The 26,887-nt window shown below is 42.4% G+C and overlaps 1 protein-coding gene across 6 annotated transcripts in view; it reads left to right on the plus strand.

The window, feature by feature from the left end:
* The window catches only part of PRICKLE2 (prickle planar cell polarity protein 2), a 389,100-nt gene that overhangs the window by 311,601 nt on the left and 50,612 nt on the right, over positions 1-26,887 (plus strand). For all 6 annotated transcript variants that reach the window (XM_055558403.1, XM_055558402.1, XM_055558407.1 and 3 more), the window contains 3 exons: positions 19,807-19,920; positions 23,003-23,140; positions 26,077-26,280. In XM_055558403.1, coding sequence (XP_055414378.1) covers positions 19,807-19,920; positions 23,003-23,140; positions 26,077-26,280 — 456 coding nt within the window. The remainder of the gene's footprint in view (positions 1-19,806; positions 19,921-23,002; positions 23,141-26,076; positions 26,281-26,887) is intronic.

Consider the following 26,887-nt stretch of genomic DNA (forward strand, 5'->3'; position numbering starts at 1 on the left):
TAAGCATAATGCCCTCCAGGTCCATCCATGTTGCTACAGATGGCAAAATGTCATCCTTTTTATGGCTGAGTAGTATCCTATTGTGTATATACACCACATCTTCTTTACTCATTCATCTGTAGATGGACAGTTAGATTGCTTCCATATCTTGGCAATTATACATAATGCTGCTATGAACATTATGATGCATGTGTCTTTTTTAATTAGTATTTGGGGATTTTTTTTTTTTTTTTGGTTATATGCCCAGCAGTGAAATTGCTGGGTCATATGGTAGTTACTTGGGCTTCCCTGGTGGCTCAGGTGGTGAAGAATCCACCTGCAACGTGGGAAACCTGGGTTCAGTCCCTGGGTTGGGAAGATTCCCTGGAGGAGGGCATGGCAACCCACTCCAGTGTTCTTGGCTGGAGAATCCCATGGCCAGAGGAGCCTGGCGGCTGCAGTCCATGGGATCACACAGCGTCAGATGCGCCTGAGCGCCTAAGCACACGCCCACATGGCAGTTCTTTACTGTCTGAGCCACCAGGGGAGTCGTTCTGTTTTTAGCTTCTTGACAGACCTCCATACTGTTTTCCACATCAGCTGCAGCAATTTACGTTCCCATCAGCAGTGTACAAGGCTTCCCTTTTCTCCGCATCTTTGCCAATATTTGCTATTTGTGTTCTTTCTTGATGATAGCCATTCTGACAGATGTGAGGTGATATTTCATTGTGGTTTTGGTTTGTATTTCCCTGACAACTAGTGATGTTGAGAATCTCTTCATGTGCTTGTCTGCCATATGCGTTTCCCATTTGGAAAAATGTCTGTCTAGTTCTTTTGCCCATTTTTTTAATCCAGATGTTTGTCTTTTTGATGTTGAGATGTTTATACATGTTGGATATTAATCTTTTATTGGTCTTGTCACTTGCAAATATCTTCTCTTCTTTTATTGAAAAGACTGTCTTTGCTTCATTGTGTGTTTTTGCCTTCCTTATTGTAGAGTAATTGGCCATAAGTGTGTGGATTTATTTTTGGACATTCTCTCCTGTTCCACTGATGTATGTGTCTGTATTTGTGCTAGTCCATACTGTTTTGATTATTGTAGTTTTATAGTAGAGTCTGAAGTCGTGAAGCATGATTCCTGCAGCTCTGTTTTCTGTCTCAAGATTGTTTTGGCTATTTTGGTCTTTGTATTTCCATACAAATTTTTAAACTATTTTTTCTAGTTCTGTGAAAACCGCTGTTGGTATTTTGATAGAGATTGTATTTAAATTGTAGATTGCCTTGGATAAATATAGTCATTTTGACAATATTGATTATTCCAACCCAAGAACACAGTACATACAGTGTATCTTTCCATCTGTTTGTGATGTCTTCAGCTTCTTACATCAGTGTCTTTTGGTTTTTGAAGTACAGGTCTTTTGCCTCCCTAGGTACTTTATTCCTGGGTACTTTGTTCTTTTTGATGCAATGGTAAATGGAATTGTTTCCTTAATTTCTCCTTCTGATACTTGATCGTTAATGTATAGAAAGGTGACAGATTTCTGTGTATTGGTTTTGTCTCCTGCATGTTTACCAAATTCACCGATGCACTCTAGCAGTTTCCTGGTGGCATCTTTAGGATTTCTTATGAATAGTGTCATGTCATCTTCAAACAGTGACAGTTTTATTTCTTCCTAATTTGCATTCCTTTTATTTCTTTTTCTTCTCTGATGGCCTTGGCTAGGACTTCCATATGTATGTAGAATATAAGTGGCAAGAGTGTACATCTTTGTCTTATTCCTAATTTTAGATGGAATGTCTAGCTTTTACCCATTGACGGTGATATTAGCTATGGGTTTGTCATAGATGGTCATTATTGTGTTGAGATATGTTCCCTCTGTGCCCATTTTCTGGAGAATTTTTATCATGCATAGATGCTGAATACTAGTAATTTTACACTAGTAATTTTAAGATCATTTTATGTTGTTTACAGCTTTGCTTCTTTCATTAATGAAGGTAAGAACTGATCCCCAAACTCCCTGTTTTCCAAAGTCTACTTCCTTAAAAAATGGGTGTTTAGAATTAACACCTTTTTCTTTTCATTCATTTCCTGTTTTACAAAATGGCTTAGAGGCTCTATTAGTAGAATAGTTAAAACTTTCAACAGTACAGAACACTGTAGGTGCAACATGGATGGATCAGAGATCCTCGTGCTGAGTGAAGTCAGAGAAAGACAAATATATGATATTGCTTACGTGTGGAATCTTTAAAAAATATTACAAATGAAATTATTCTAAAAACAGAAATAGAGTTACAGAGGTAGAAAACAAACTGATGGTTGCTGGGGGCGGGGAGGGGGGAGGGGAGAGGAGGGATAAATTGAGAGATTGGGACTGACATGTACATACTGTGCATGCTAACTCGCTTCAGTCATATCTGCCTCTGTGTGACCCTACGGACTCTAGCCCGCCAGGCTCCTCAGTCCATGGGATTCTCCAGGCAAGAATACTGGAGTGGGTTGCCATGCCCTCCTCCAGGGAATCTTTCCAACTCAGGGATCAAACCCATATCTCTTTTGTCTCCTGCATTGGCAGGCATGTTCTTTACCACTAGCGCCACCTGGGCTAGACATGCACACACTATGCTATGCTAAGGTGCTTCAGTCATGTCCGGCTCTGTGCGACCCCATAGATGGCAGCCTACCAGGCTCCCCCGTCCCTGGGATTCTCCAGGCAAGAACACTGGAGTGGGTTGCCCTTTCCTTCTCCAATGCATGAAAGTGAAAAGCGAAAGTGAAGTTGCTCAGTCGTGTCCGACTCTTCGCGACCCCGTGGACTGCATCCCACCAGACTCCTCCGTCCATGGGATTTTCCAGGCAAGAGTACTGGAGTGGGGTGCCATCGCCTTCTCCGATGCACACACTACTTTATATAAAATAGATACCTAATGAGGACCTACTATATATATATAGCACAGATAACTCTACTCAGTACTCTTTAATGACCTATATAGGAAAAGAATCTTAAAAAATGTGAGTATATGTATACATATAATGGGGTAACAGTCAGATACAACTTAGTGACTAAACAACAACAAAATCACTGATTCACTTTGCTATACAGGAGAAACTAACACAACTCTGTTTTTTCATCCACATCAAAGTTTTTATTACATTATTCAAAAATTTAAATTTTGTAGCAGTAATATTTTTTAACTTTTTATCTTATCAGAGTATAGCTGGTAAACAATGTTGTGATAATTTCAGGTAGACAGGCAAAGGGACCCAGCCATAAATATACACATGTATCCATTCACCTTCCTTCTAGGCTGCCACATAACACTGAGAATCTTCGGCTATTGTAAGCAGTACTGCAGTGAGCATTGGGGTGCACGTATCCTTTCGGACCATGTTTTTCTCCAGATACATGCCCAGGAGTGGGATTGCAGGGTCTTTTGGTAGCTCTATTTTTAGTTTTTTAAGGAGCCTCCATACTATTCTCCATAGTGGCTGTATTTACATTCCCACCAACAGTGTAGGAGTTTTCCCTTTTCTCCATACCCTCTCCACCATTTATTGTAGATTTTTTGATGATAGCCAGTTTGACGGGTATGAGGTGATACCTCATTGTAGTTTTGATTTGCATTACTTTAATAATTAGTGATGTTGAACATCTTTTCATGTGCCTCTTGGCCATCTGTATGTCTTCTTTGGAGAAATGTCTATTTAGGTGTTCTGCTCCTTTTTTGATTAGATTGTTTGTTTTGATGATGTTAAGCCTCATGAGCTGTTTGTAATTTTTGGAGACTAATCCCTTGTCGGTCAGATCATTTGCAAGTATTTTCTCCCAATCCATGGGTTGTTTTTTTCATTTCTAACACAATTTTATGAATCAACTATACTCCAATAAAAGATTTTTTTAAAATAAATGCTGTAGGTAGCAGAGGGAAAGGAGATGATCATAAAAAAGTTCAAGACTAAAGGTGGCTTTTCAACTGGGCACTGTCATAGGCTACTCAGTATCTGATTTGGGGGGAAGAGACTAAGATAGCATGTGGATGAACATGTTTTAGGCTAGATATTGGGGATGTCAGAATGCTGAAGAGTGCCTGTTGGAACTACTTATTTGAGTCTCAGCCTAGTTGATACTGAGTTCTCTTCTCTTGCAATTATTAACTAACTTTGATTGCTCCAATGTTCTCATTCCACTCCAAGAGCATTCAGAAGACTGTCATGTGCTAGGAAGAGGTGCTATGTGATGGGAATTCTGTGATCTATAAAATACGGAGTTAATGCCCTAAGGCTAAAATTCAGGAGAAATTACTTCCCTGGATATCAGTAGTGATTTATTTCATGGGCCTTCTCAGTGGACATACAGTTACGATATTCTCATTTGTTATGGATTCTAATGACTGAGGTCAAAGGTTCCCCTGCACCCTTTAATTGTTTTATTAAAAACAGAAGGAAAATTGCTTATAAAAGGACTTAAATGTAAGTGTAGATACATTGTCTGACTCATTTTTTCCCCCACTGATTTTCACCATAGTATCAGAGTATTCCTGCCGAAGAACATGTAATAAAAGTAACTCTCAACTCTAGTCAAATTCATGGGAACAGAAAGGAGAATGATGGTTGCCAGCAGTTGGGGAAAGGGGGATGGGGAGTTAGTGCTTAATGGGTACAGAGGTTTAGTTTGTGAAGGTGAAAGTTTCGAGAAACAGATGGTGGTGATGGTTGCCCAAAAATGTACTTAATGCCACTTAAAAATGGTTAACGTGGTAAATTTTGTGTTATGTGTATTTTACCACGAAATGAATAAATACGTGAAATTAAAAAATAAAATAAATTTTAAAATTTACTTTGAGGAACAGAGCGTTCACTTCCAAGAACACCAGGCCTTTGTTGGGGATAGATGTAGACATATTAACTTCTCTTGCGTAGATCTCAAAGAAAAAAAGTTTGTCAAGCCTGAGTCATTTCACATGACCTTTACTATATAACATTATGCACATAATATTCAAAGCAGACACATTACCAAATAACACTGATGATTTCTACCGTCTTTGGAACCCCACCTGGTTCTTGTGGCTTTCATGATGAAGGAGCCTCTCTAGTCTGTTTATTATTCCAGGTTTTAACAGGAACCACAGGCTTGAAGAAGGAACTGTGACCGCACTGAGCATGGAGTCAGCAAATGCTCAGGGCAGACTACAATCCTGTGAGTGGTTTAGGGAGACGGTGGAGTGAAGTGGAAAGAAAATGAGCTTTGAAACCAGACCCAAATTTAAATCCTGTTCATCCCCTTTTTCATGAGCAGGTCAGAGAGGTCATAGTCTCGTAATCTCGTCAGTCCTGATTATTCATGGAATCAGTTTTTACCGATTTGCCTCGCTCTCAAAATTTGTTTGTGACCCCCAAATCAGTACTCATGATGCTTCACAGTCATTCCCAGACAGGTGAAAATGAACAAAATGTTTTAACTGAAGTATAGTTAATTTACAATATAGTATCAGTTCCTAGTATACAACAAAGTGATTCAGTTTTATATTTTTTCAGTTTATATTCCATTGTAGGTTATTAAAAGATAGTATAACTCCCTATGTGACACAGTAAACCCTTGTTGCTTATCTATTTTATGTATGACCATTTGTATCTGCTAAACTTATATTTTTATTTTATACTTATGTCCCTCTTCCTTTCTCTCTCCCTGTTGGTAACCACAGTGTGTCTTCTATGTGTGTGAGTCTGTTTTGTTTATAAATTCGTTTGTGAGTCTGTTTTGTTTATAAATTCATTTGTGTTATTTTTTAGACTCCACATATGTGATGTCACGTAGTATCTGTCTTTCTCTGACTTCACTAAGTATAATATTCTTTAGATCTATCCACTTCGCTGCAAGTGACAATATTTAATGTGGATCATATGGTAGCTCTACTTTCAGTTTGTTAAAGGAACCTCTATACTGTTCTCCATAGCAGCCACACCAATTTACATTCTCACCAATAGTGTAGGAAGATCCCCTTGTCTCCACATCCTCTCCAGCATTTATTGTTGTAGACTTTGATGACACCATTCTGACCAATGTGAGCTGATACCTAATTGTAGTTTTGATTTGCATTTCTGTAATAATTGGTGGTGTTGACCATCTTTTCGTGTACCTGTTGGCCATCTGTATGTCGTCTTTGGAAAAATGTCTGTTTAGGTCTGCTGCCCCTTTTTGGTTTGGGTTACTTTTTAGAGTTGCATAGGCAGTTTGTTTTGGAAATTAACCCCTTGCCAGTCACATCATTTGCAAATACTTTCTCTCATCCAGTAGATTGTCTTTCCATTTTGTTGATATATCGTTTCCTTCAGAGGGGCAAACAGTTTTGAGTATTGTTTAGTCATAGAATGTCGTGAAGTTCTGATAGATGCTACCACATGAATGAACCTAAATGAAATAAACCAGACACAAAAATATTGTATGATTCCACTTGGATGAAATATCTAGACTAGGTGAAGAGATGGGAAGACAATCAAAGGTTACCCAGGGCTGGAAGGAGGGAGAAACGGAGAGTTATTGCCTAGTAGGTTTCGGTTTGCTGTGATGATAAGTTTTGGAAGTAGATCATGGTACGGCATAGCACATAGTCCTACATAGACATAGTTTTGGAAATAGATGACATACAACATTGTGAATGTAATTAATGCCACTGAATTGTATGTTTTAAAATGGTTAAAATAGCAAATCTTATATGTCTTACCACAATAAGAAAAAAATTTAATTTCTTAATTAAAAATGAACTTGGTACAAAGCATTGGTGCAAAGCCAATGATATTTTGGTGTTGTTTATTACTGTGGCATAATCTAGCTCATGCTAACCAAGCCTTCCTGCCTGCCTGTTCCTCTAAAGTGGGGTGATATAGGACATTTAGAGTTTTATGGACATATGTAACCTTGAACCTGCAGGCTAGTATGCTACATTCAGTGATCTTTTGGTTTCTCAGAACAGGGAAGACTAAATCCTTGCAGTCATATCCATGATACATTTGAAACTTAATGAGGCAAGCAGTGTAACTCAGGCTAACAGTAGCCTTGGCAGTCAGAAATACCTACTTCATAATGTGTAAATGAGCTCCTTAGTTTTCATACTTCTCTGTGGGTTCACACCCTTATTATTTTAATGTGAAGAAATGAAACTGCCTTCAGTGAACTGATTCCAAACAGAGATCACCTGTGTTTTAAAATGGGTGTGCAACAGTGTCCTGTGAAAGGAAGTCTACATGAGAACGAATTCTTTTGAAATTACAGCATGTGTCATGCATTGCTTTCTACAATTTAAAAGTTGAGTTTAATCTTAAGATATCTTCTGTTGCTATTTTCTAAACGTTTTTCAAAATGGTTCTCCATGACATTGTGAATCTGTACTTATTAAGAATGGGGGAGGGAATGGACTAATTATGTTCACAAGTCTCTACTGTTGTTTTCCTTTTCCTTTTTTTTTTTTAAGAGAATTTGCCAAAGAAGCAGACTTACAAGTTTCCAGCAGTGATGCACTGGAGCTGGGCTCTTGGCAGTGTCACAAGTTGCAACTGATCAGTTTTCAGAAATTTTGTAAGCCATTCAGCCCTTCTTCAAACTTAATTGTGTAAACTTATAATTGCACCATATTACAAACAAAGATAATAAATACTCAAACTGCATCACTTCATGGTGAGGTTTCCCATACTTGACTGTTATCTGTGCTCGTGAGGTTATTTCATGTATTACATCTGTGTGGTGGGAATACTGTGCAGTTTTATGCTACTGTGCACCTCTTCCCAGTCCCTCATCCAGTGACATCACATTGGTAGCCTGGAACCGCTCCTAGCGAAATTATTTAGATCGTGAAAATGGACAAATGCTCCAGATTTAGGGATGGATTTATTGTTGTTGTTTTTAACTCTGCAGTATTTTTCCCTGCCTCTAATAGCTTTTGCATTACTTTAACTTTGCCTTAAAGTCATTTGCCTATTTATCTTACGTGTGTGTGCACATGTGTTCAGCCATGTCCAACTCTTTGTGGCCTCATGAACTGTACCCTGAAAGGCTGCTCTGTCCATGGAACTTTCCAGGAAAAAAAATGCTGGAATGAGTTTTCATTTTGTGCTACAGGGGATCTTTCCAAGTCAGGGATTGAACCCATCTCCCTTGCATTTTCTGCATTGGCAAGCATATTCTTTACCACTAGTGCCGCCTGGGACGCATTTGTCTTACACTTCAACAAAATATATCCTCCTTCAACCAGGAGTAGTTTCTTATTTGTATATGTATCCTTTCCATACAAATCCCTCAAAGTTCCTTGCATGTAGTAGACTATTAGTCTGCTCAGGCTGCCTTAACAGAGTACCACAAACTGGGTGCCTTAAACAACAAAAATTTATTTCTTCACAGTTTGGGATGCTGGATGTCCAAGATCAAGGTGTTAGTAGGTTTGGTTTCTGGTGAGACTTTTCTTGGCTTGCATTTGGCCACCTTCTTGCTCTGTCTTCACAGGGCCTTTTCTCTGTGCATGGGTGCTCCGAGTCTCTTCCTCAGTTTTCATGGATATCAGTCTTTTCTGATTACAGCCCCAATCTTGTCACCTCTTTTAACCTAAATACCTCCTGAAAGGCTCTTTCTCCAGATACAGTTACATTGGGGTTTATGGTTTCAGCATGTGAACAGAGAGGGGGAAGGCACAGTTTAGTCCATAATACAGACATTTATGACTTATGGATTAGATTGCTTCAAAGCTAAGAAGTATAGATCCTTCATTGTGTGCCTGGCTTTTGGCTACTTGCATTACTGGCCTGCCTCAGAGATTTCCGGTTTCAGTTCCAAACCACCACAGGAAAGTAAGTGTTGCAATAAAGTCACTAATTTTGTGGTTTCTCAGCACATGTAAAAATTGTATTTATACTATTAATTGTGGAACAGCATTATATCTAAAAATGTTCATACCTTACTTACAAAACACTTTAGTGCTTAAAAATGCTAACCATCATCTGAGCTTTCAGCAAGCTGTCATCTTTTTGCTGGTGGAGGGTCTTGCTTTGATTTTATGGCTGCTGACTGATTGGGTTGGTGGCTGTTGAAGTTGAGGTGGCTGGGGCAATTTCTTAAAATGAAACAGCTATGAAGCATGGGTTGACTCTTCCTTTCACAAGTAATTTCTCTATAACAGACAATGCTATTTGATGGCATTTTCCCCACAGTAGAACTCCTTTCAAAACTGGAGTCATTCTTCTCAAAACCCACCAGGGTTTTATCAACTAAGTTGATGTAATATTCTAAATCCCTTGCTGTCATTTCAACAGTCTTTAGCATTTTCACAGGGGTAGATTGTATCTCAAAAAGCTACTTTCTTTGCTCATCTGTAAGAAGCAAGGGTTTATCTGTTAAAGTTTTATTCTGAGATTGCAGCAACTCAGTCACATCTTCAGACTCCACTTCTGAGTGTAGTTCTCTTGCTGTACCTACCACATCTGCAGTTACTTCCCCCACTGAAGTCCTGAACCCCTTGAAGTCATCCATGAGGGTTGGAATTCAGTTCAGTTGCACAGTCATGTCTGACTCTTTGAAACCCCATGAACTGCAGCATGCCAGGATTCCCTGTCCATCACCAACTCCCAAAGCTTGCTCAAAGTCATGTCCATTCAGTCGGTGATGCTATCCAACCATGTTCTTCTCTATCATCCCCTTCTCCTCGTGCCTTCAATCTTTCCCAGCTTCAGGGTCTTTTTCAGTGAGTCAGTTCTTTGCATCAGGTGGCCAAAGTATTGGAGCTTTAGCTTCAGCATCAGTCCTTCCAATGAGTATTCAGGACTGATTTCCTTTAGGATGGACTGGTTGGATCTCCTTGCAGTCCAAGGGACTCTCAAGAGTCTTCTCTAACAGCACAGTTCAAAAGCATCAATTCTTTGGCGCTCAGCTTTCTTTATAGTACAACTCTCACAATCATACATGACTACTGGAAAAACCACAGCCTTGACTAGACGGAACTTTGTTGGCAAAGTAATGTCTCTGCTTTTTAATATTCTGTCTAGGTTGGTCCTTCTTCCAAACTCCTGTGAATGTTGATATTTTGTGTCCTCATGAGTCATGGATGTTCTTACTGGCATATAAAATGATGAATCCTTTCCAGAGGTTTTCAGTGGACTTTGCCCAGATCCATCAGAGGAATCACTTTTGATGGCAGCTATACCCTTAAGAAATATTTTCCTTAAATAGTAAGTGCTGAAAGTCAAAATGACTCCTTGATCTATGGGCTTCAGAATGCATGCTGTGCTAGCAGGCATGAAAACAAGATGAACAACTCCATCAGAGCTCTGGGATGACCAGCTGCACTGTCAGTGATCAGGAATACTTCAAAAGGAATCTTTTTTTTCCTGAGCTGTAGGTCTCAACGGTGGCTTAAAATATTCAGTAAATCGTGTTGTAAACAGATGTGCTGTCATCTAGGCTTTATTGTTCCCTTTACAGAACACAGAGTAGATTCAGTGTAATTCTTAAGGGCCCTGGGGTTTTAGAATGGTAAATGGACATTGGCTTCAGTGTAGGTCACCAGCTGCTTTAGCCCTTAACAAGAGAGTCAGCCTGTCCTTTGAAGCTTTGAATCCAGGTATTGACTTCTCCTCTCCAGCTATGAAAGTCCTTGACGGCATCTTCTTCCAATATATGGCTGTTGTGTCTACACTGAAAATCTGGTGTTTAGTGCAGCCATATTCATGCATTATCCTAGCCAGATCTTCTGTATAACTTGCTGTAGCACCTTGTACTTTTATTTATGGAAAAGACTTCTTTCCTGAAACCTCATGAACCAAAGCTTCAAATTTTTCTTCTGCAGCTTTCTCACCTCTCAGCCTTCAGAGACTAGAAGAGAGTTAGGGCCTCAATCTAGATTAGGTTTCGGCTTAAGGGAATCTTGTGGCTGGTTTGATCTTCTGTCCAGACCACTGACACTTCAAACATATCAGCAATAACTCTGTTTTGCTTTCTTATCACTTGTGTGTTCACTGGAGCAGCACTTTTAATTTCCTTCAAGAACTTTTTCTTCACATTCACCATTTCCCTATATGGAGCAAGAGGCTTAGCTGTCAGGCTGTCTCAGCTTTCGACATACCTTTTGCACAAAGCTTAGTTATTTCTAGCTTTTGATTTAAGGTGAACGATGTGCAACTCTTTCTTTCACTTGAACACTTAGAGGCCATTGTTGGGTTATTAACTGGGCTAATGGCAGTATTGTTATTGTTGTCTTTCAGGAAATAGGGACCCCAAGCAGGAAGAGAGAGAAGGGAGAATTGTTGTTTAATAAAACAGTCAGAACACATGCAGCATTTATTAAGTTTGACAAATGGGCACATTTCATGGTATCCCCAAACAATTACAATAGTAACCAATCACATCTCCCCCAAGAGCATACTATCACTTAGTAAATTTTCAATTTGCTTTCTTGGGAAAAAAATATCACTGATCAAAGATTGTTATAACTAGTATAATAACAGTGAAAAAGTTTGAAATAGTGGGAGAATTACCAGAACATTGACACAGAGTGAGAGAAGCCTATTGCAAACATGGCACCCCTGGACTTGCTTGTCACAGGATTGCCACAAGCCTTCAATCTGTAAAACAGTGTATCTGCAGAGCATAGTATAGCAAACTCACTAAAGTGTTGCATGCCTGTGCATCATTTGAGCCTCACAGCAGTTTCAGAGTAAATATGATTGTTCCCATTTCACAGAGAGAGACATTGAGTCTATAAGAGATTTTTTAAAAATTGCCTAATAATACACCGATGAAAAGTGTTCAAAACATTTTTCAGACCCAAAGCGTGTGACTCCAGAGTCCAGACACCCAGCCACTCTAGGAAACACCTCCGCTGCTGTTTTATACATACGTATGTGTAGAGCGTGTCTCAAGGCAGTATTAAAACTGTTATCCAAAAAAAGTAAGCAGCTGTTTGGAAATTTTGCCTAGGGCGTGTATGCAAATGTGTGGACATTCTGCAGAGTGCATGCGTGCTGGGGATAAGGGGGTCTTGATGTAATTGCGGCTTCAAGGGAGAGTATTAAGACTCCAAGTTCTTCCATTTCTGACACCTCTTCTTTAAGACAGGGTAAAATAAGTAACTGTCAGATAGCACTCCAAACTAAATGGAAAGTATTTTCTAACTAAACACTGAAGTCTAATATTCTAAATAAAGTTTTTGTTAACTGAAAGGGTTGGATAGAGAGGAGCATGTGAGAGCAGACAGGCATAGCCTCAGAGCAGCTCACCTGATTCTGAATCACAGTACCTGCCTCGATTGTAACGTGATTATTGTCTTCAGTTTCTTTGAACAGAGTTGACTCAACTTAAAAGAAATTCTCTGGCTTCAAATCAAAAGGGGTGTTGCTTTTGTGCCCTCCTCTTAAAGAAGTAGTACATCGACAAGTCATTTTAGTTAGCCTTCTCTTAGCGTCTTGCCATCAGTTGCATTTGGTGAAAAAGTAAGTGCTCTGATTCATCCTGAAGCCTCGCCTGTATATCCTGTTGCTGCATGCCCCATTCACATCCACTGGTAAACCAGAAAGGCAGAGATGAGATCTGAACACAGCAGGCATTGATTCTCCAAACATTTGTTGAGCACCTACTGTGTGCCACACCTTCTTCTGAGAGTGAATAAAATCCCAGGCATTCACATTCTAGAGGGAAGAGAGAGATAGTGAACAGGTAGATTATGTATCAGCAGCTGGTAAATTTCTCTGGGGGGAAGCAGGGTAAAGGTTTATCATTTTCAACACTAGTGACATTTTGATCCAGATCATTCTTTATTTTGGAAACCACACTGTGCACTGTAGGAGGTTTAATGGCTTCCCTGGCCTTGACCCACTATCTGTAAATAGCACACACACACACACACACACAGAGACAAATATACACATGCACACTCACACACACCAGTTGTGACAACATTCAGATATTGCCAGATATCCCTTGAGGGTCAGTGTAAGGCCCAGTTGAGAAGCACTGGTCTCAAGAGTAAGAGGTTGGGGCCCTGGTTCATTGGGTCAGGGAAGACCTCTCTTATAAGGTGACTTTTGAGCAAAGACAGGAAGAAGCGAGGACAAGCGTCTTGTAAATATCTGGAGGAAGAATGTTCCCAGCAGAGAATGGCTAGTGCAGGGGCCGTGAGGTGAGAAGGCCATCGTGAGCAGGACTGAACAGGAAGAATGTATTAAGGGATGGGATCAGCCACCTCTTCAGGAGGCAAGATCGTGAGCCTGTCGTGAGGACTGTGGCTTTGAATCAGAGCGGGATAGGAAGTCACAAAGGGTTTTGAGAACAGCAGTGGGACCTGGGGTACATTCAGATGAGGTTGTTCTTACCGAGTAATCACCTACAAGGGCACAAAGGTGAAAGCCAGGTGCACAGGCAGCCGTGGCAGTGATTCTTGTGAGCACTCAGTCGAGGCAGGACTGGTTGTGAAGGGGGGGGGGACAGTGACTGGATTTGGGGGATGTTTTGAACGTAAATCTGATATGATTTGCTATTGAATCAGGCATCAGGTGTGAACAAAACAAAAGCGGGTGTCTTTGAAATCTTTTTCTTTGCAAACATCCCAAATGAGCTTTTTTTGCCTTGATTTTTTTGATCCTAATCCTATGGGAGCTTAAGCCTGATGCATACATTGTTTAGGCATTAGGTTTTAGACTGTTATTTCCTGGATTGCTTCCTGAGTAAACCAATTACAATTATAATGTGCATCTCCAGGAGAAAAGGCAAGGAGCCGAACTTGGTACGATTTTACCTCTTCGACGCCACTTAACAACACTTCTCTCCTATTGCTTGGGTAATGAAATTCTGGCAAGGGAGATGCCAAATGAACAAACGGGCCCTCAGAAGCAGCCCATCACCCCATGCTCATAGCTGTAATGCTATCTGATTATCCTCCAGGTCCCCGTTTGGGAACTCGTGTGCACTTTTCATAAAACCCACCGTGTTCACATGCATCTCTCCCTTCTCTGTAGCACCTGCCTCTGAGACCTCAGGCATATGGTTGATATTGCCTTCCCGGATTGAGGTAGATGAACCAGGGTTCCAAGCTTCTCAAACTGTGAGACAGAGAGAATGTGAAATAAAGGCCCAATCTTCTGGTCAGTCTCTGGGTTAAGATGGGCTTTTATAAAACCTTCCAAATGTGTCAACGCACATTGGTGATTACACTCTGTGAGTTTTTACCTTTACCTTGTAAAGTCACATTTGCTTTCCCCTTAAAGCAGTGTTTCTCCATGTTGAGTATGAGATTTTTATTAAGTTTCAAAAAGAAGGGATATATGTATACCTACGGCTGATTTATGTTGAGGTTTGACAGAAAACAGCAAAATTCTGTAAAGCAATTATCCTTCAATAAAAAATAAATTAACTTAAAAAAAAGAATGCAGATTTCTGGGTTCTTTGTGAGATCCAGAAGGATAAAAATGGGAATAATGTTCAATAAGGACCTCAAATGATTCTGTAGTATGTGTATGCTTGAGAATTGTTGCTATATCATTTGGGAATTACACTTACTTCCAAACTGAAATCTAAATAAAGATCTAGTTTATTTCTCTCATTGGTTGGAGAAGTTCAGTAACAGGCAACCCAGTGATGGTGTATGATGGCTCTGTGGTTTATTCAGAAACTTTCACTCTTAAAGTTGCTTCATGGTGCAAGATGGCTGCTGAGCCCCCAGCCATCATTTGTACGTTCCAGCCAGAAAACCGGAAGAAGGGGAAATGGGCAAAAGGGGCCTTTGTCAACTACTTTACCTCCTTTAAAAGAGCTGTCCCAGAAGTCACATCCTTACGTGTCATGGGCCAGAATTTATTCACATGGCCACATGTTGTTCCTTCAGAGGTATAGAATTGTTTTTCTGAGCTGAGTATATTGATGCTGTAAGTAAAATAATGGTATTCTAATTAAGGAAGAATAGAAAATGGATGTGGAGAAGGTTCACATATAAAAATACTTTGGGGCATAAGAGCCACTCAATTAAAAAATACATTGTTTGATCCGTTCCTTTATTGAGACAGTGAAGGACAATTGATTTTCCAATCAACCCCCAAATTCTGACTTCTTGTTGGGATCTCACTCTAAGAAAAAGGGATGCTTTTGATATGGAAATATACCACCTCAAACTTTGAGCACTTTGCCTTTAAAATTCCTCTTTCTTGCCAGAGCTGGTGAACTCATTTTTAAGTGCCATAGAGAGGGAGACACCTACAAAATTGAGTGAGAGCATATAACTTCATTTGCCTCCTCTGGGTCTCCTGGGATATCTGGTAATCTCATGGGTTAGCTGTTGAGGGAAAGCACATGAGTAACTCTAAAATTCTTAAAATAGGCTCCCTGAACCAATAGCAGGGGCATCCCCAGAGAGGTGGTTAGAAATGCAAATGATCACCCCAAACTCCCGGGTCCTCTGGATTAGAGATGCGTATTTTCACAAGCCTTCCATGTGGTTGTGGTGGAAGCTACAATTTGAGAACCACTGTTCCTGTGGAAAGCACTTTTCTCTCCAACGAGTAGCCACTGACTTTTTGGCTTCCATCTCTGCTCCAGCAGAAATGCTATCAAATGTGCAGTTCCTTCTGAAAAACCCAGTCTTCCCAACTGGGCGAGGTCTTGCTTCATCGACTTTATCTGCACACACCGACTAAAGCTCTGACAATCCATCTTGACACAGACTGAAGTTATTGCCAAACCTCACTGTTGAGAGTAACATGTTTAAATAAAGGCCTTCAGCTATTTCGTTTTCCTAAACCAGTGTATTGTGTTCAGCATGCTTTTGTTTGGAGGAAATGTACCTCGTATGGCTACACCCAGGTCACAGTCATAGGGCACCTCTGCCTGAGGATCTGTAACCGGAGTGAAGTCCCAAGCACATGCCACAGAGCTGCTTTTGGAGAAATACACTGAGTATGCACAGGAGGAAAAATCACATCATCAACCTAGTGATCATCGTTGACAAAATTCTATTGGATTTGATTATTTACTTGTAAAAATTAACAAGAGAAACATGTTTGGGCTAAAATGAGCAATCTGCAGGGTTTTCAGGGGTGGTGCCAAATTTAATTTTTGTAGTGCCAGAAAGTATATTAAATATTTTCCCCTTCCCATTGGTATGATTGGTGTTTGTTTTGAGCTATACAGTAGTTTTATTATGGAAGATGCCAGAGCATTTCCATGCATGTAGCATTTCCATGTTCAGCCAGAGACAGATGGGGAAAGGAAGCCATTCCTCCCTCCTTCCCATCTGTCCACTAATTCCCTTTACTCAGTGAAGAGCTTGCAGAGTCCAGCTCCTAAACACCAGGCAGAGATGCAGAAGGCAGCACAAAATGATTATTTTTCCTTCTGGACTTGAACAGGCTTTGAAGAGCCTTGAAAGTGGTGAAGCACCGACTCACTCTCCTCCCTCAGAGCAAGCCAGATTACCTACCGTGTAATATGGGAGTGATTTGGTAGGTTGTTAGCTGCTTTGGTTTAATAATGGAGCATCTTACTAGATAAGCTCTTTTATTTTTGTCTGAAGAATCCTATGGACAGAGGAGCCTGGTGGGTTACAGTCCGTGGGGTAGAGGGGGTGGCAAAGAGTTGAAGCTTTTAAGTCTTCCTCCAACTATTGTTTGAAGTCATCCACCAAATTATTGCTAGCCTTCAGAGAAATTATTTTAAAACACTTTGTATTCAAGGAATTGCTGGAATACTGATAGAAAAGATACATTTCAGTGGTGGTGATCAGTAGACTTAAATTATAAAAGGCAACACAAGATGTCCAGCCAGGAAGGATGTTCCAAAAGAGTCACTGCCTCTGCAGACCTAAGAATTCAGTCTTTAGGGTGGACCTCCGAGGACTAAAGTATTTATTTACCACCTAAATATCTCTAGAGCTCTCCATCACTTCCTCCCCCTTAGCCCAATCATGTGTTGGGACTCTTTTATCCTCCAGTAGGTGGCGCTCTGGTAGGTAAAGAACCCTCCTGCAAATTGCAGAAAATATAAGAGACCCAGGCTCAGTCCCTGGGTCAGGAAGATCCCCTGGAGGAGGGCATGGCAACCCACTCCAGTATTCTTGCCTGGAGAATTCATGGACAGAGGAGCCTGGTGGGCTACAGTCCATGGAGTCACAAAGAGTCGGACACAACTGAGGCGACTTAGCATGCACGCAGCGCTTAAAACAGCCTGAAACTTCTCCAATCCAGCCTGCAGGTGTGGTTCTCACCCAAGAGCCTTCCGTAAGGAACTGGAATTGAGCAAGACTCGTCAGTCTAGGGTGGACTCCTGAGCTGAGGTTGTGTCAACTCCCAGTCGTGTGGGGGATCTGCTGAGAGGAAAGAATGGAGCAAAAAACACCAGCCTTAGAGAGATGGGAAATCCCTTTCCAGTCATTTTCCATTGGAAGTTTCCATTTCCTCATAGGGTTTTTGAGAAAACACTACATCTTTTTAATAAGTTAGCTTTCTTCCCCCTGAAACCAAACTAGCTTAAATAGCATTTTATTCCTCGCAACCTTCTTTCTTAGACCCATTGCAAGTGGGAGCTTCACAGATTTGGTCTCACTCTACAAGCCAGCGGTGTAGCCTACCTCTTAAAATGGAAGGGAGGCCACGAAAATCTGGATTGTCCCATTTGAAGCATACCAGGCTGGATGATATACTTACTGCTGTGTATTCTTATTATTTATTGTTATTGCTGGCTAAATACTTTGTCTCCACTCCCATTTAATTGCCACAATCATGTGATAAGGATTCTGAGAGGTTTTAACCTCAGAAACATGGGAATGGGTAAGGACAGAGCCAGGACTGCAGGGTTCAGATCTACTTGGCCATGGCTGAAGAAGATACAGGGAAGACTCCAGCCTGGGTCAGCCTTGGACAGTAGCGGACAGGGCTTATTCAAGGCACCAGTTCAGAAGATGACGGCTCTGGGCAGTGGAGACAGGGCTGTGTGAGTGATAAGGGATGATTGCCAGGAAGGTCAGTGGAGCTCACATTAGACTCTTCATGATTATGCATCCACAGTATGATGCATTAGAAAAAGTTTTTTTTATTGAAGTATAGTTGATACATGGTGTTGTGTAAAACTGGTCTTCCTTCAGTTCTATATATGTATACATTCTTTCCGTATTCTTTTTGATGACAGTTTATCACAGGATGTATTTCCCTGTGCTATCCAGTAGGACTTCATTGCTTATCCATACAGTGATTCATGTTATATTAGTATTTACCCCTAATGGTCTGTAACTATCATGGGAGTTGTGAGAATGACAAAGTGATGATGCCACAAGGCCTTTCCACCCGTCATTTTTTGACCTGGGAGGCAAAACCCATTCCCCAGTATAACTGCTTATTTATCTGTGGCCCTTGCAGGTGAGCATGTGGGCTGCAGTTCTTCTGCGCACACAATGCTGTGCCAGTCTGTGATGGGCTCATTGCCAGCTTCTAATTCCAAGCTAACTCATGATCTGGGCTCACATGTCTTCTCAGAGAGTGCTGGTAATCTGTGGGCTGCCTTCAAAACCTGAATTCCAGGCCCTGGCTCCCTACCAGTGTCTATAGGGAGGGGTTGCAAGGCCCTGGGTTCCAAAAGTCAGCTAGTCTAGGACAAGAAATCTGTTTATGTTTGCCTTTGGGATTTGATTAAGAGGCTGCTATGCACATGATGGTGAATGGTTACGATCATTTGTTACAAAAATAAGAATGACTTTCACATTTTGTTTAAGGCTTTGTCATCATAAAGCCTTCTTCCTCTCTCTTCTAACACTTACGATTTCATTTCTGGACATCAAAGTAGACAGCTTTCATAACTCCTCACCCCAGCATTCCCAAAACATATAGTCATATCCAAGGCTCCCTAAACTCCAGGGAATGTGACCATGGTTGAGGAGCGTAACAAATACAGTGAATTTAGGGCCTCATGTTTTCTGTCTTCTCTGTTTTGTTGAATGAATGCCTTGTTTCACAAGAGCTGGTCATAATGCTTAGAGATAGTTGAAAAGTATTTTCCATGATATCATCTGAGCTTGTGGTAATTTTTTTTTTTAATCTCGCCTGTATAAAGCATACCTTCTGTTTTGGCCAGTTTTTTCTCCTAGCTTGCATGCAACTGGATGGTAGAATGTCTGTTTTCTTTTTCAGGCAAAATTAGATGTTTAGTGCTTTCCCAAGTCGTCGTTAGGGTTGAATGAGCCTCAGAGACTGAAAGAATATATCCTAACAGCTGTAAACAGGAGCATTCTAACATGTAGTAAAAAAAAAAAAATGTTGATGATGATCTTTAATTACACGTTCTGTATCCCAAATTCAGTGACTTTTTAACAGACCTGATCTTCTGGCCTGTCCTCAGGAAAAGCTGAAAACCTAGAGGGTTTTTAGTGTAGGTGGAGGCTGAGGGACCGAAGAGTCCTCCAAGTGCCAAAGACTCCAGCGCCGAGACAGGCACTGACACATCCTTTTGGCTGGGAGGGCAGGTTACATGCCGGAGACACACAGAGAAAATGGTAAAGTCAGCTCTCAGGGGAGCCTGCTGAGAAAGCCCTGGTCCCTGGGGTCATCAGCGTGTTTGCCTAAATCTCTTTTTCTAGGAAAGTTTGACGGGTTTGTTTCTCCCTTACGAAGAGAGGAAAAGCCCCAAGACATGGGACTCTTTCTTCAAGGATAAATGTCTCTGCTTGCAACGAGAAACTCCTAGGCTGTGGAGTTTCACGAAGGGTGGAGACAGTGGGAAGCAAATTGAGTCTTGCTGTGGGAACCGTCTCCCCAGGATGTGGGAATGGGCAGGTGGTTTGAGGAATGGGTGAGTGACCATGTGCTTTCCCACCCTTCAGGTTCACCAGTACTACAGCTGTCTGCCAGAAGAGAAAGTCCCCTATGTCAACAGTCCTGGAGAGAAACTTCGAATCAAGCAACTATTACACCAGCTGCCACCGCATGACAATGAGGTGAGGGGCTAGAGGGGCCTTCAGAAGCCTTTGCTTAGAACTTTCAGCGAAGTGTTAACTTTTTCGTCATCAGAGTGCTGCGGTCAGTGAGATCCCCGAGGAAAAACTCGGGCAATTTATTTTAGATTTTAGTTTCCTTAATTCGAGGTAAAAGAAGCTGTCAGACGTCTTCTGGAGAGGGTTACTGAAAAGCAGAATCTTACTGTGGGGTTGATTTGCCTCTGTGCCTGGAACTATACTAGCTACTGGGGGCAGAGAGCACTGAACTTGAAAAGTTCAAGTCCAGGTTTTCTTAGTTGGAGAGTAGGCGATGCCAGTTGCCTGAGCATGTTAGATGAATGAGATTCCCTGGGCAGTGCAAGCCCAGCACAAACTTTGTGACTCGCTTAGATTTTCAGCATCTTTTCTTAGTAAATGAGTGTGGAGGTTTTCCATGTTACACTGCTGTAGACGTTACGTGTCCAGATTTGCAGCTGTGAACATCTGTGTTTTTGTTATTTCCAATCCAGCTTGCCAAGGTTATCCTTTTTACTCCTTAAAGTATGACTTGCAGATTGTCTTTTTTTCTGAACCCAGACAAGGGCGCTCTAAGCAGGCATTTATCATCTTTGAAGTCAAATTTGATCCTAAAAGGAAATTTGTGTATGTGTTTTTAAAAAGTCATCATGCTTGGGAGGTTTAGGTTTGCAAACTAGAAATTAATGTTCAAGTATCTGATTTTTAAAAGTAGTGATCCTATAGAATCTAGTTGTCTACTTAACTCTAATTGTGTTTTAAAGAAAGCCATAATTTCAAGGTAAAAGGAGAAATTTAAAACTCCTTTAGAGAGCTGGACCCAGCTTTTTACCAGCTGCCCCCACCCACGAGCTCAGTCCCTGAGGAAATAAGTATGTGGTTTTTTAGTCTTTATCTTCCCACATTTGAATAAAAGGAATAAACCAGGAGCCTCAAAAATTAATTTGAATAAGCAGAGCAAAAGCTTAAAAACGGAAGCAACTCCCTAGAAAGGGAGTCACAATTCCCCTTCCTGTTGTTTATTTCAGACTTCATGAAACATTTAAACAATGCTTTCTCCTTTAAAGAGGAAAGCAAGCATTGTAACCTGGTGCCCAGGTAACTAATTTGAAAGTGAAAATGCCAGTTTTCACAAGCAGGAGGGGTGTGCCTGTGTTTCAAAGCATGTCCATAAATTGTCAGTGGCGTAATCGTATTCTCTGGGTTATTCAGATCATGGCAGTACATTCTCCACATGAAGACTCTTTTTTTCACATTTTTTTTTTTTTTTACTTGATAGAGGAACGTGGTCTGCTCTTACCTGCTCCTTTCTGTTTTTTCATTGTTATTTCTGTTTATGGTTGACTGTGATTTCATGAAAATAGTCCCTTCAAATGTTTTCTTCCTACTGGTGAAAATTGCTTACACGTGACCCAATGGACAGATTTGTCCATTCGACGTGGCCTCTTAAAGGACAAAGGGTAATTCTAAAGTAAATAGTTGATCATGCCCTTTTTCATATAGGTTAGACAGTTTTGATGCATACAGCTGCATTGTTTTTCAAACTAGTCCTAGTTCAAAGGTTGCCCTTTGACCATCTGTAGGACAAATCATCCAGGCAATTCAGTTAATGTTCCTGATGTCCAGATTATTCTGAAGTAAGACAGAGGGTGGGATTAGATCCATGCGTCCGAAGATGTCTAGATCCATGACTTTGGGTGGTACAAGGACATGGCAGTAAATAATACTGAACCACATAATGAGAGACGCTCTCCCTTTTTTAACTGTATTTCATTCCTTGTGGCTGAGTGATCACGGGGGAAATTTCAGTTTGGATGGGCTGGTGTCTCACACCTCTCCAACTCCTACTGATCTCCATTTTTAAGTAACAGCATTGAGAACTTCCATTTTAGAATCTACTACAAGCAAAAGTAACCAGCTAGAAGCCAACAGTATGGTTTTGTTTTCACTCTTGTATTTAGTTTTATGACTGCCCTATTTTTTCACAAGTGATATTGCTTTTCTATTTATAGTCATAATATACTTTCTTTTCAAGTAAATGTATTCAAGTAAAAAAAGAAATGAGTTAGTTTTTAAAACAGTATTAAGTAAATAGTAGTTCAAGATTACAGCAAAATCCCCAAGGTGTGCATAAATAAAAGAGAGAATGGGAAATAGCAGATTTGAGTATCTTTAATGTCCGTCCCTTAATTTTTGTGAGTTTCTGTGTTGAACGAGAAGGAAACTCTCTTATGCAAGTTGTTAACCAAAGCCCGGTGAGCAGCCCTCTCCCTCCTACACACAGAGAAACACGCAAGTACTTCCTGAGAGAACACAGAGAGCTCTGAACCAAATTCTCTTTCTCACGCCTTGGTTCCCATCTCATTTTGGGAAACAGACGCCATGAGCGTGTTGACCACAATTCTGGCTCGTTGGCCTGCAGCCATCCTTTGGTGTCAGGGATCATTTCCTTGGGCCCATGGAGGTGAGAGTGAAAGTGAAAGTGAAGTTGCTCAGTCCTGGCAGACTCTTTGCGACCCCATGGACTGTACCCTACAAGATTCCTCCATCCATGGGATTTTCCAGGCAGGAGTACTGGAGTGGGTTGCCATTTCCTTCTCCAGGGGATCTTCCCAACCCAGGGATCGAACCCAGGTCTCCTGCATTCCAGGTAGATGCTTTACCATCTGAGAGTGAGAGTGTGATGATCAGTTTGAAGATCTACATCACTTTGTAGAAGAAGGAAGTCCCAGATGTTGACTAGCAGCAAAGCTTTCCCAATGACGTGGCTCTCAGTGTGGTGAGCAGAGAGGGGCAGTGAGCATGAGAAACAGGGACCAGCCACTGGCCTGCCTGAGACTTGTGCTCCAGAGTTTTGAGCCCCTAGGAAGCTCTTTTGATGGTCAGCAATCTCCGGTAGACACTCACCTAAATAGCCCCGAGCCTGGTGGTATTCAGGTGCCCACCAGGACACCTGAGAGTGCACATGTGTTTAATAAGAAAAACGTCTGAGGCCAGGGCTTCAGGAATCCTCAGGAGCAAAAGATGACCACCCCACCACCCCCAACCTTCCTGTGTGTCTATCCAGGTTCGCTACTGCAACTCCCTGGACGAGGAAGAGAAGAGGGAGCTGAAGCTCTTCAGCAACCAGAGGAAGCGTGAAAACCTGGGCCGTGGCAATGTGAGGCCCTTCCCGGTCACCATGACGGGAGCCATCTGTGAACAGGTGAGCGCATGGTCTGGGGCGTGCCCGGGAGGTCACTCAGGCATCCTTTCCCTGATTCATTCATTCAGCATTTATTTTCCTGAGAACCTATTTGATAGGCCTGGGAGATACAGCTGTGAGCAAAAGGTTTGAAAGCTTGGTCTTGCCCTTGGAAGGAGTTCTGTCCTAGGAGAGAAGTCAGACAATAATGTCAATAAATAAGAGAAAAAAAATGCAGTGGGGAAGAGAGTTAATGCTGGGAGTGTGAGGTGGCTGTAGTTTTCAGGGAAGTGGCTGGGAAGGCTCCACAGAGACAGTCAGGAACTGAGGGAGTGAGTCATGTGATGGCAGGGGAAGGGGGGTGTGAGGAAACAGCACGCTCAAAGATGCTGTGGCAGGAGCGTTTCTCTTATGGCCCAGGAATGGCAGGTTGGCCGTTGTGGCAGGGCAGGAGGGGCAAAGGAAGAGAATGTGCCGGTCAAGTCCAGTTTCATGGAGAGCTGTGTCAAACACTGGAAGGAGAGAGAGGGCCACTGGAGGGATTTGAGCAGAGAAAGGACATGATGGAATTATATTTTAAAATGAGTGCTTTAGAAAGTGGAGTTTGCCTGGACCACGGCCACTGTCTTTCCCAGGATCATCCTAGGACCAGTGCCCTTTAAAGAGGTGGTAAATGGTCATCTCCTTGGGTCTGAGGATTCTTTAGCAAAGTGCATGGACCTCCCACATTCTTTCTCAGACCTCACTGAGTTGAGAGTTTGGATTTGTTTTTTCTTCTAGTCTCCTATAGAGTGCTCGGGGCATGGTGGAGAAGGGTTTCTAAGAAAACAGGGTGGGAATCAGGCCTGCCTGGGTTCACCCTCCCCGACCTCTTGACCTCCAAAAGCCTTCGGGAGCGGATGGTCATGTACTGAGCACTTTTCTTAGCCCTGCTGCTCAAAGAGTGGCCCCATCTAACTCCTTAAGCACTTCAGGGACCCATTCAGGCACAGATTGCAAGAGGATACATGACCTTAACTGGTGAAGAAAAGGCAACATACTGCGTGAGCAGAGGGGATGCCATTTATTGGGGGGCCCTTTTGGGGAGGGATTTCAGAGAGAGAAGTTTGGAAGGCTCAGTGAATGAAATGCAGATGCTACTTAACAGGGGAGCCAAAGCACCGGAATTGACAACGGGGGTCCTCATCCTTGACACCCACCCCTGAGATGCAGGTGGTCAGAGTTTAGGATGTGAGGTTCTGTGTGCTCCATTCAGAGCCTCTACTACGCTTGGGTGGGTTCTTCTTGACCAGCCCAGAAGGGCTCCCCTGAAGCAAAAGGGAAGCTGGGCATTTCACAGGCAGATGTCGAGAGTGACACAGAATAGTGATGGCAGCGTGGAGACAGAAAGATGTACGTCTGACACATGATTCTGCCAGGCGACCTTGACCCTATGACTTTTCCTAACAGTTTCGTCATCTCCAAAATGGGGGTATTGAATACCTAGGTCGTAGAATCATGGTGAGGGTGAAATGGGATTCTGTATTGTTACGGTAATTAAACAAGGAGGCCATTAGACTGGGGTGGCTCTATTGCCTTGGTAGCCTGTATCAGCAGACCAAAACCTGAACCAGTCAGGGTACCGGAATCTGAGAAAATGACACTGAAGGACAACCAGTTGCAAGCAGCCAGCCGGGCTTTCCCAAATAAGGGGCCCACTTAATCTCTATAGTCACTGAAATACTTTCCTTGCTTTTACTTCCATGACTTCTCTATAAAACTCTCTCCCTGGGTTTCTATCCCAGCCACCTTCAGTTTGATGCTTGCTACCCAATTCAAATCAGTGTTGGAGCAAATAAACTGGAAAGCTTTAATGTGCCCCCTGGTTTATCTTCTGACAATACGCATACCTCAGCTCTACTAACGTTGCCCCACAAGGCAGGGGTATCACTTTCTGTAATGTAATGTCTTTCTTATGTCTGGTCACTTGCAAGAATCAGCTCCCAGAGACTACTCCATGAGACCTGGACTTCATTTTCTATGAAGCATCTCAGTGCTTTTGATGGCAGTGTGTGGGAAAGGTCTAGGGGTGGCCTTTCTGCTCTTCAGACGTTGCCCCCAGAGTCAGCCTCTCAGGTCGGGCTGGACTCTCAGCCCAATACCATGATCAGCAGAAAGCCTCCCCCAGACCTGTTGCCTCACACTTTATTGTTCCCTCCAAGACCCTCGGACTCGATTCATTTTATCTTAAGCCCAACTGTAAGCATGGGTTATCATGGATTTTACCTTGCTCCTTTCTGAGCAGGGGAAGGAACTATGGAAATGAGTGAGAAGATAGGAAAGGGAGAAAAAAGAAGTCCTTGCCGTAGTCTGGCCTTATGAGTAATACCTTTTCATTTGGGACTGTGTACAAAGATATCAGAGGAAGCAGGCCAGAAGCATGCCTGAGAGGCTTCTAGAGAAACCTAGATGGTAAAAGGTGGGCATGTTTTTATGAACCCACTCCCCTGCCACCCTAAGTGTAGGCCCCACCAGCTCCCCGAGTCCCTGCAGGCTTCCTTCTCGCTCCCCCACGCCACACTCTTGCTGCAGGCGTTTGACGTGGCTGGGCCTCCGGCAGGGAATTTGCAATGTCTCAGAGATAATGAGACCTCCGCTCAGTTTGCTTCCTGTCAGCAGAGCTCTTCTGTGTCACTGCACTGACAGACTTTGCCTTTCTCTCCCACCTCTGTGATTCTTTATTTTCTCAGTGACAATGATCTTCATCTTAATTGTAGGCCCTAGGAAGGGATGGTGGGGGTAGAGGGGCAAGAGAAACCAGCCTGCCACGTGTTTATAGCAGGTAGCACAATAACTCGTTTGAAAGTAAGTGCTCAGTAACGAGCTAAGGATGCTGGCGGTTGTGTATCTTTTCCTCATGGCGCTGAGAGCTGGGGGCTGCTGTTCCTCGTACTGACCTGTTTCTGTTCACCTCGCAGTGTGGAGGCCAGATCAATGGCGGGGACATCGCTGTGTTTGCATCACGTGCCGGCCACGGTGTCAGCTGGCACCCACCCTGCTTTATCTGCACCGTCTGCAACGAGCTCCTGGTGGATTTGATCTACTTTTACCAGGATGGGAAGATCTACTGTGGCAGGCACCACGCAGAGTGCCTGAAGCCGCGCTGCGCGGCCTGCGACGAGGTCAGAGCTGGCTCCGCTCCCTGGGGCACGCAGCCCCACTGTCCCCCCGGGTTTCACCATAGCCAGCACGTTGCCGTGTGATTCCTGCATGGAGGAAAACTGTAGGCCTCTCCAGCCTCTCCTATTAACTCTTTTGAGAGCGGGTCTGGCCCCATCCCTGTTTGCTAGAATGTCCAGGACTGTGACCTGCTTTGCTGAATTTGACAGTCTCATAGGAAAACAGTTTCTAGGGCACTAGGTCATTTCAGAACTCTTAAAAAAAAGGGGGAGGGGGAGGGATTGTTGTGGAGCTTTCAATTTCAGCCCAAATCCAAGGGAGCAATCACCATTAGTAATAATGTGTCATTTCTGAATATCTTAAAATCTTGGGTTTCCTGAGATTTGATGTGACGGATTAGGATGAGAAGAGAAGAAAATGAGTAGCGTGATGTGATTCTCCCATAATCTGTGAAAGTCCTGATGAGGATTCCAGGGCAGATGGCTGCTCCATTAGGATTCTTCTGCCCCATACACTCACCCAGGTCAGAGAGCAGACTGGACCCAAGGTTCATACCTCGTCTTTCCTCCCAGCCGAAGTACACCCAGGAGTGGTCTGAGAGCTGAAAGG

This window comes from Bubalus kerabau, chromosome 20, assembly GCF_029407905.1.
Source record: "Bubalus kerabau isolate K-KA32 ecotype Philippines breed swamp buffalo chromosome 20, PCC_UOA_SB_1v2, whole genome shotgun sequence".
NCBI lineage: Eukaryota > Metazoa > Chordata > Mammalia > Artiodactyla > Bovidae > Bubalus > Bubalus kerabau.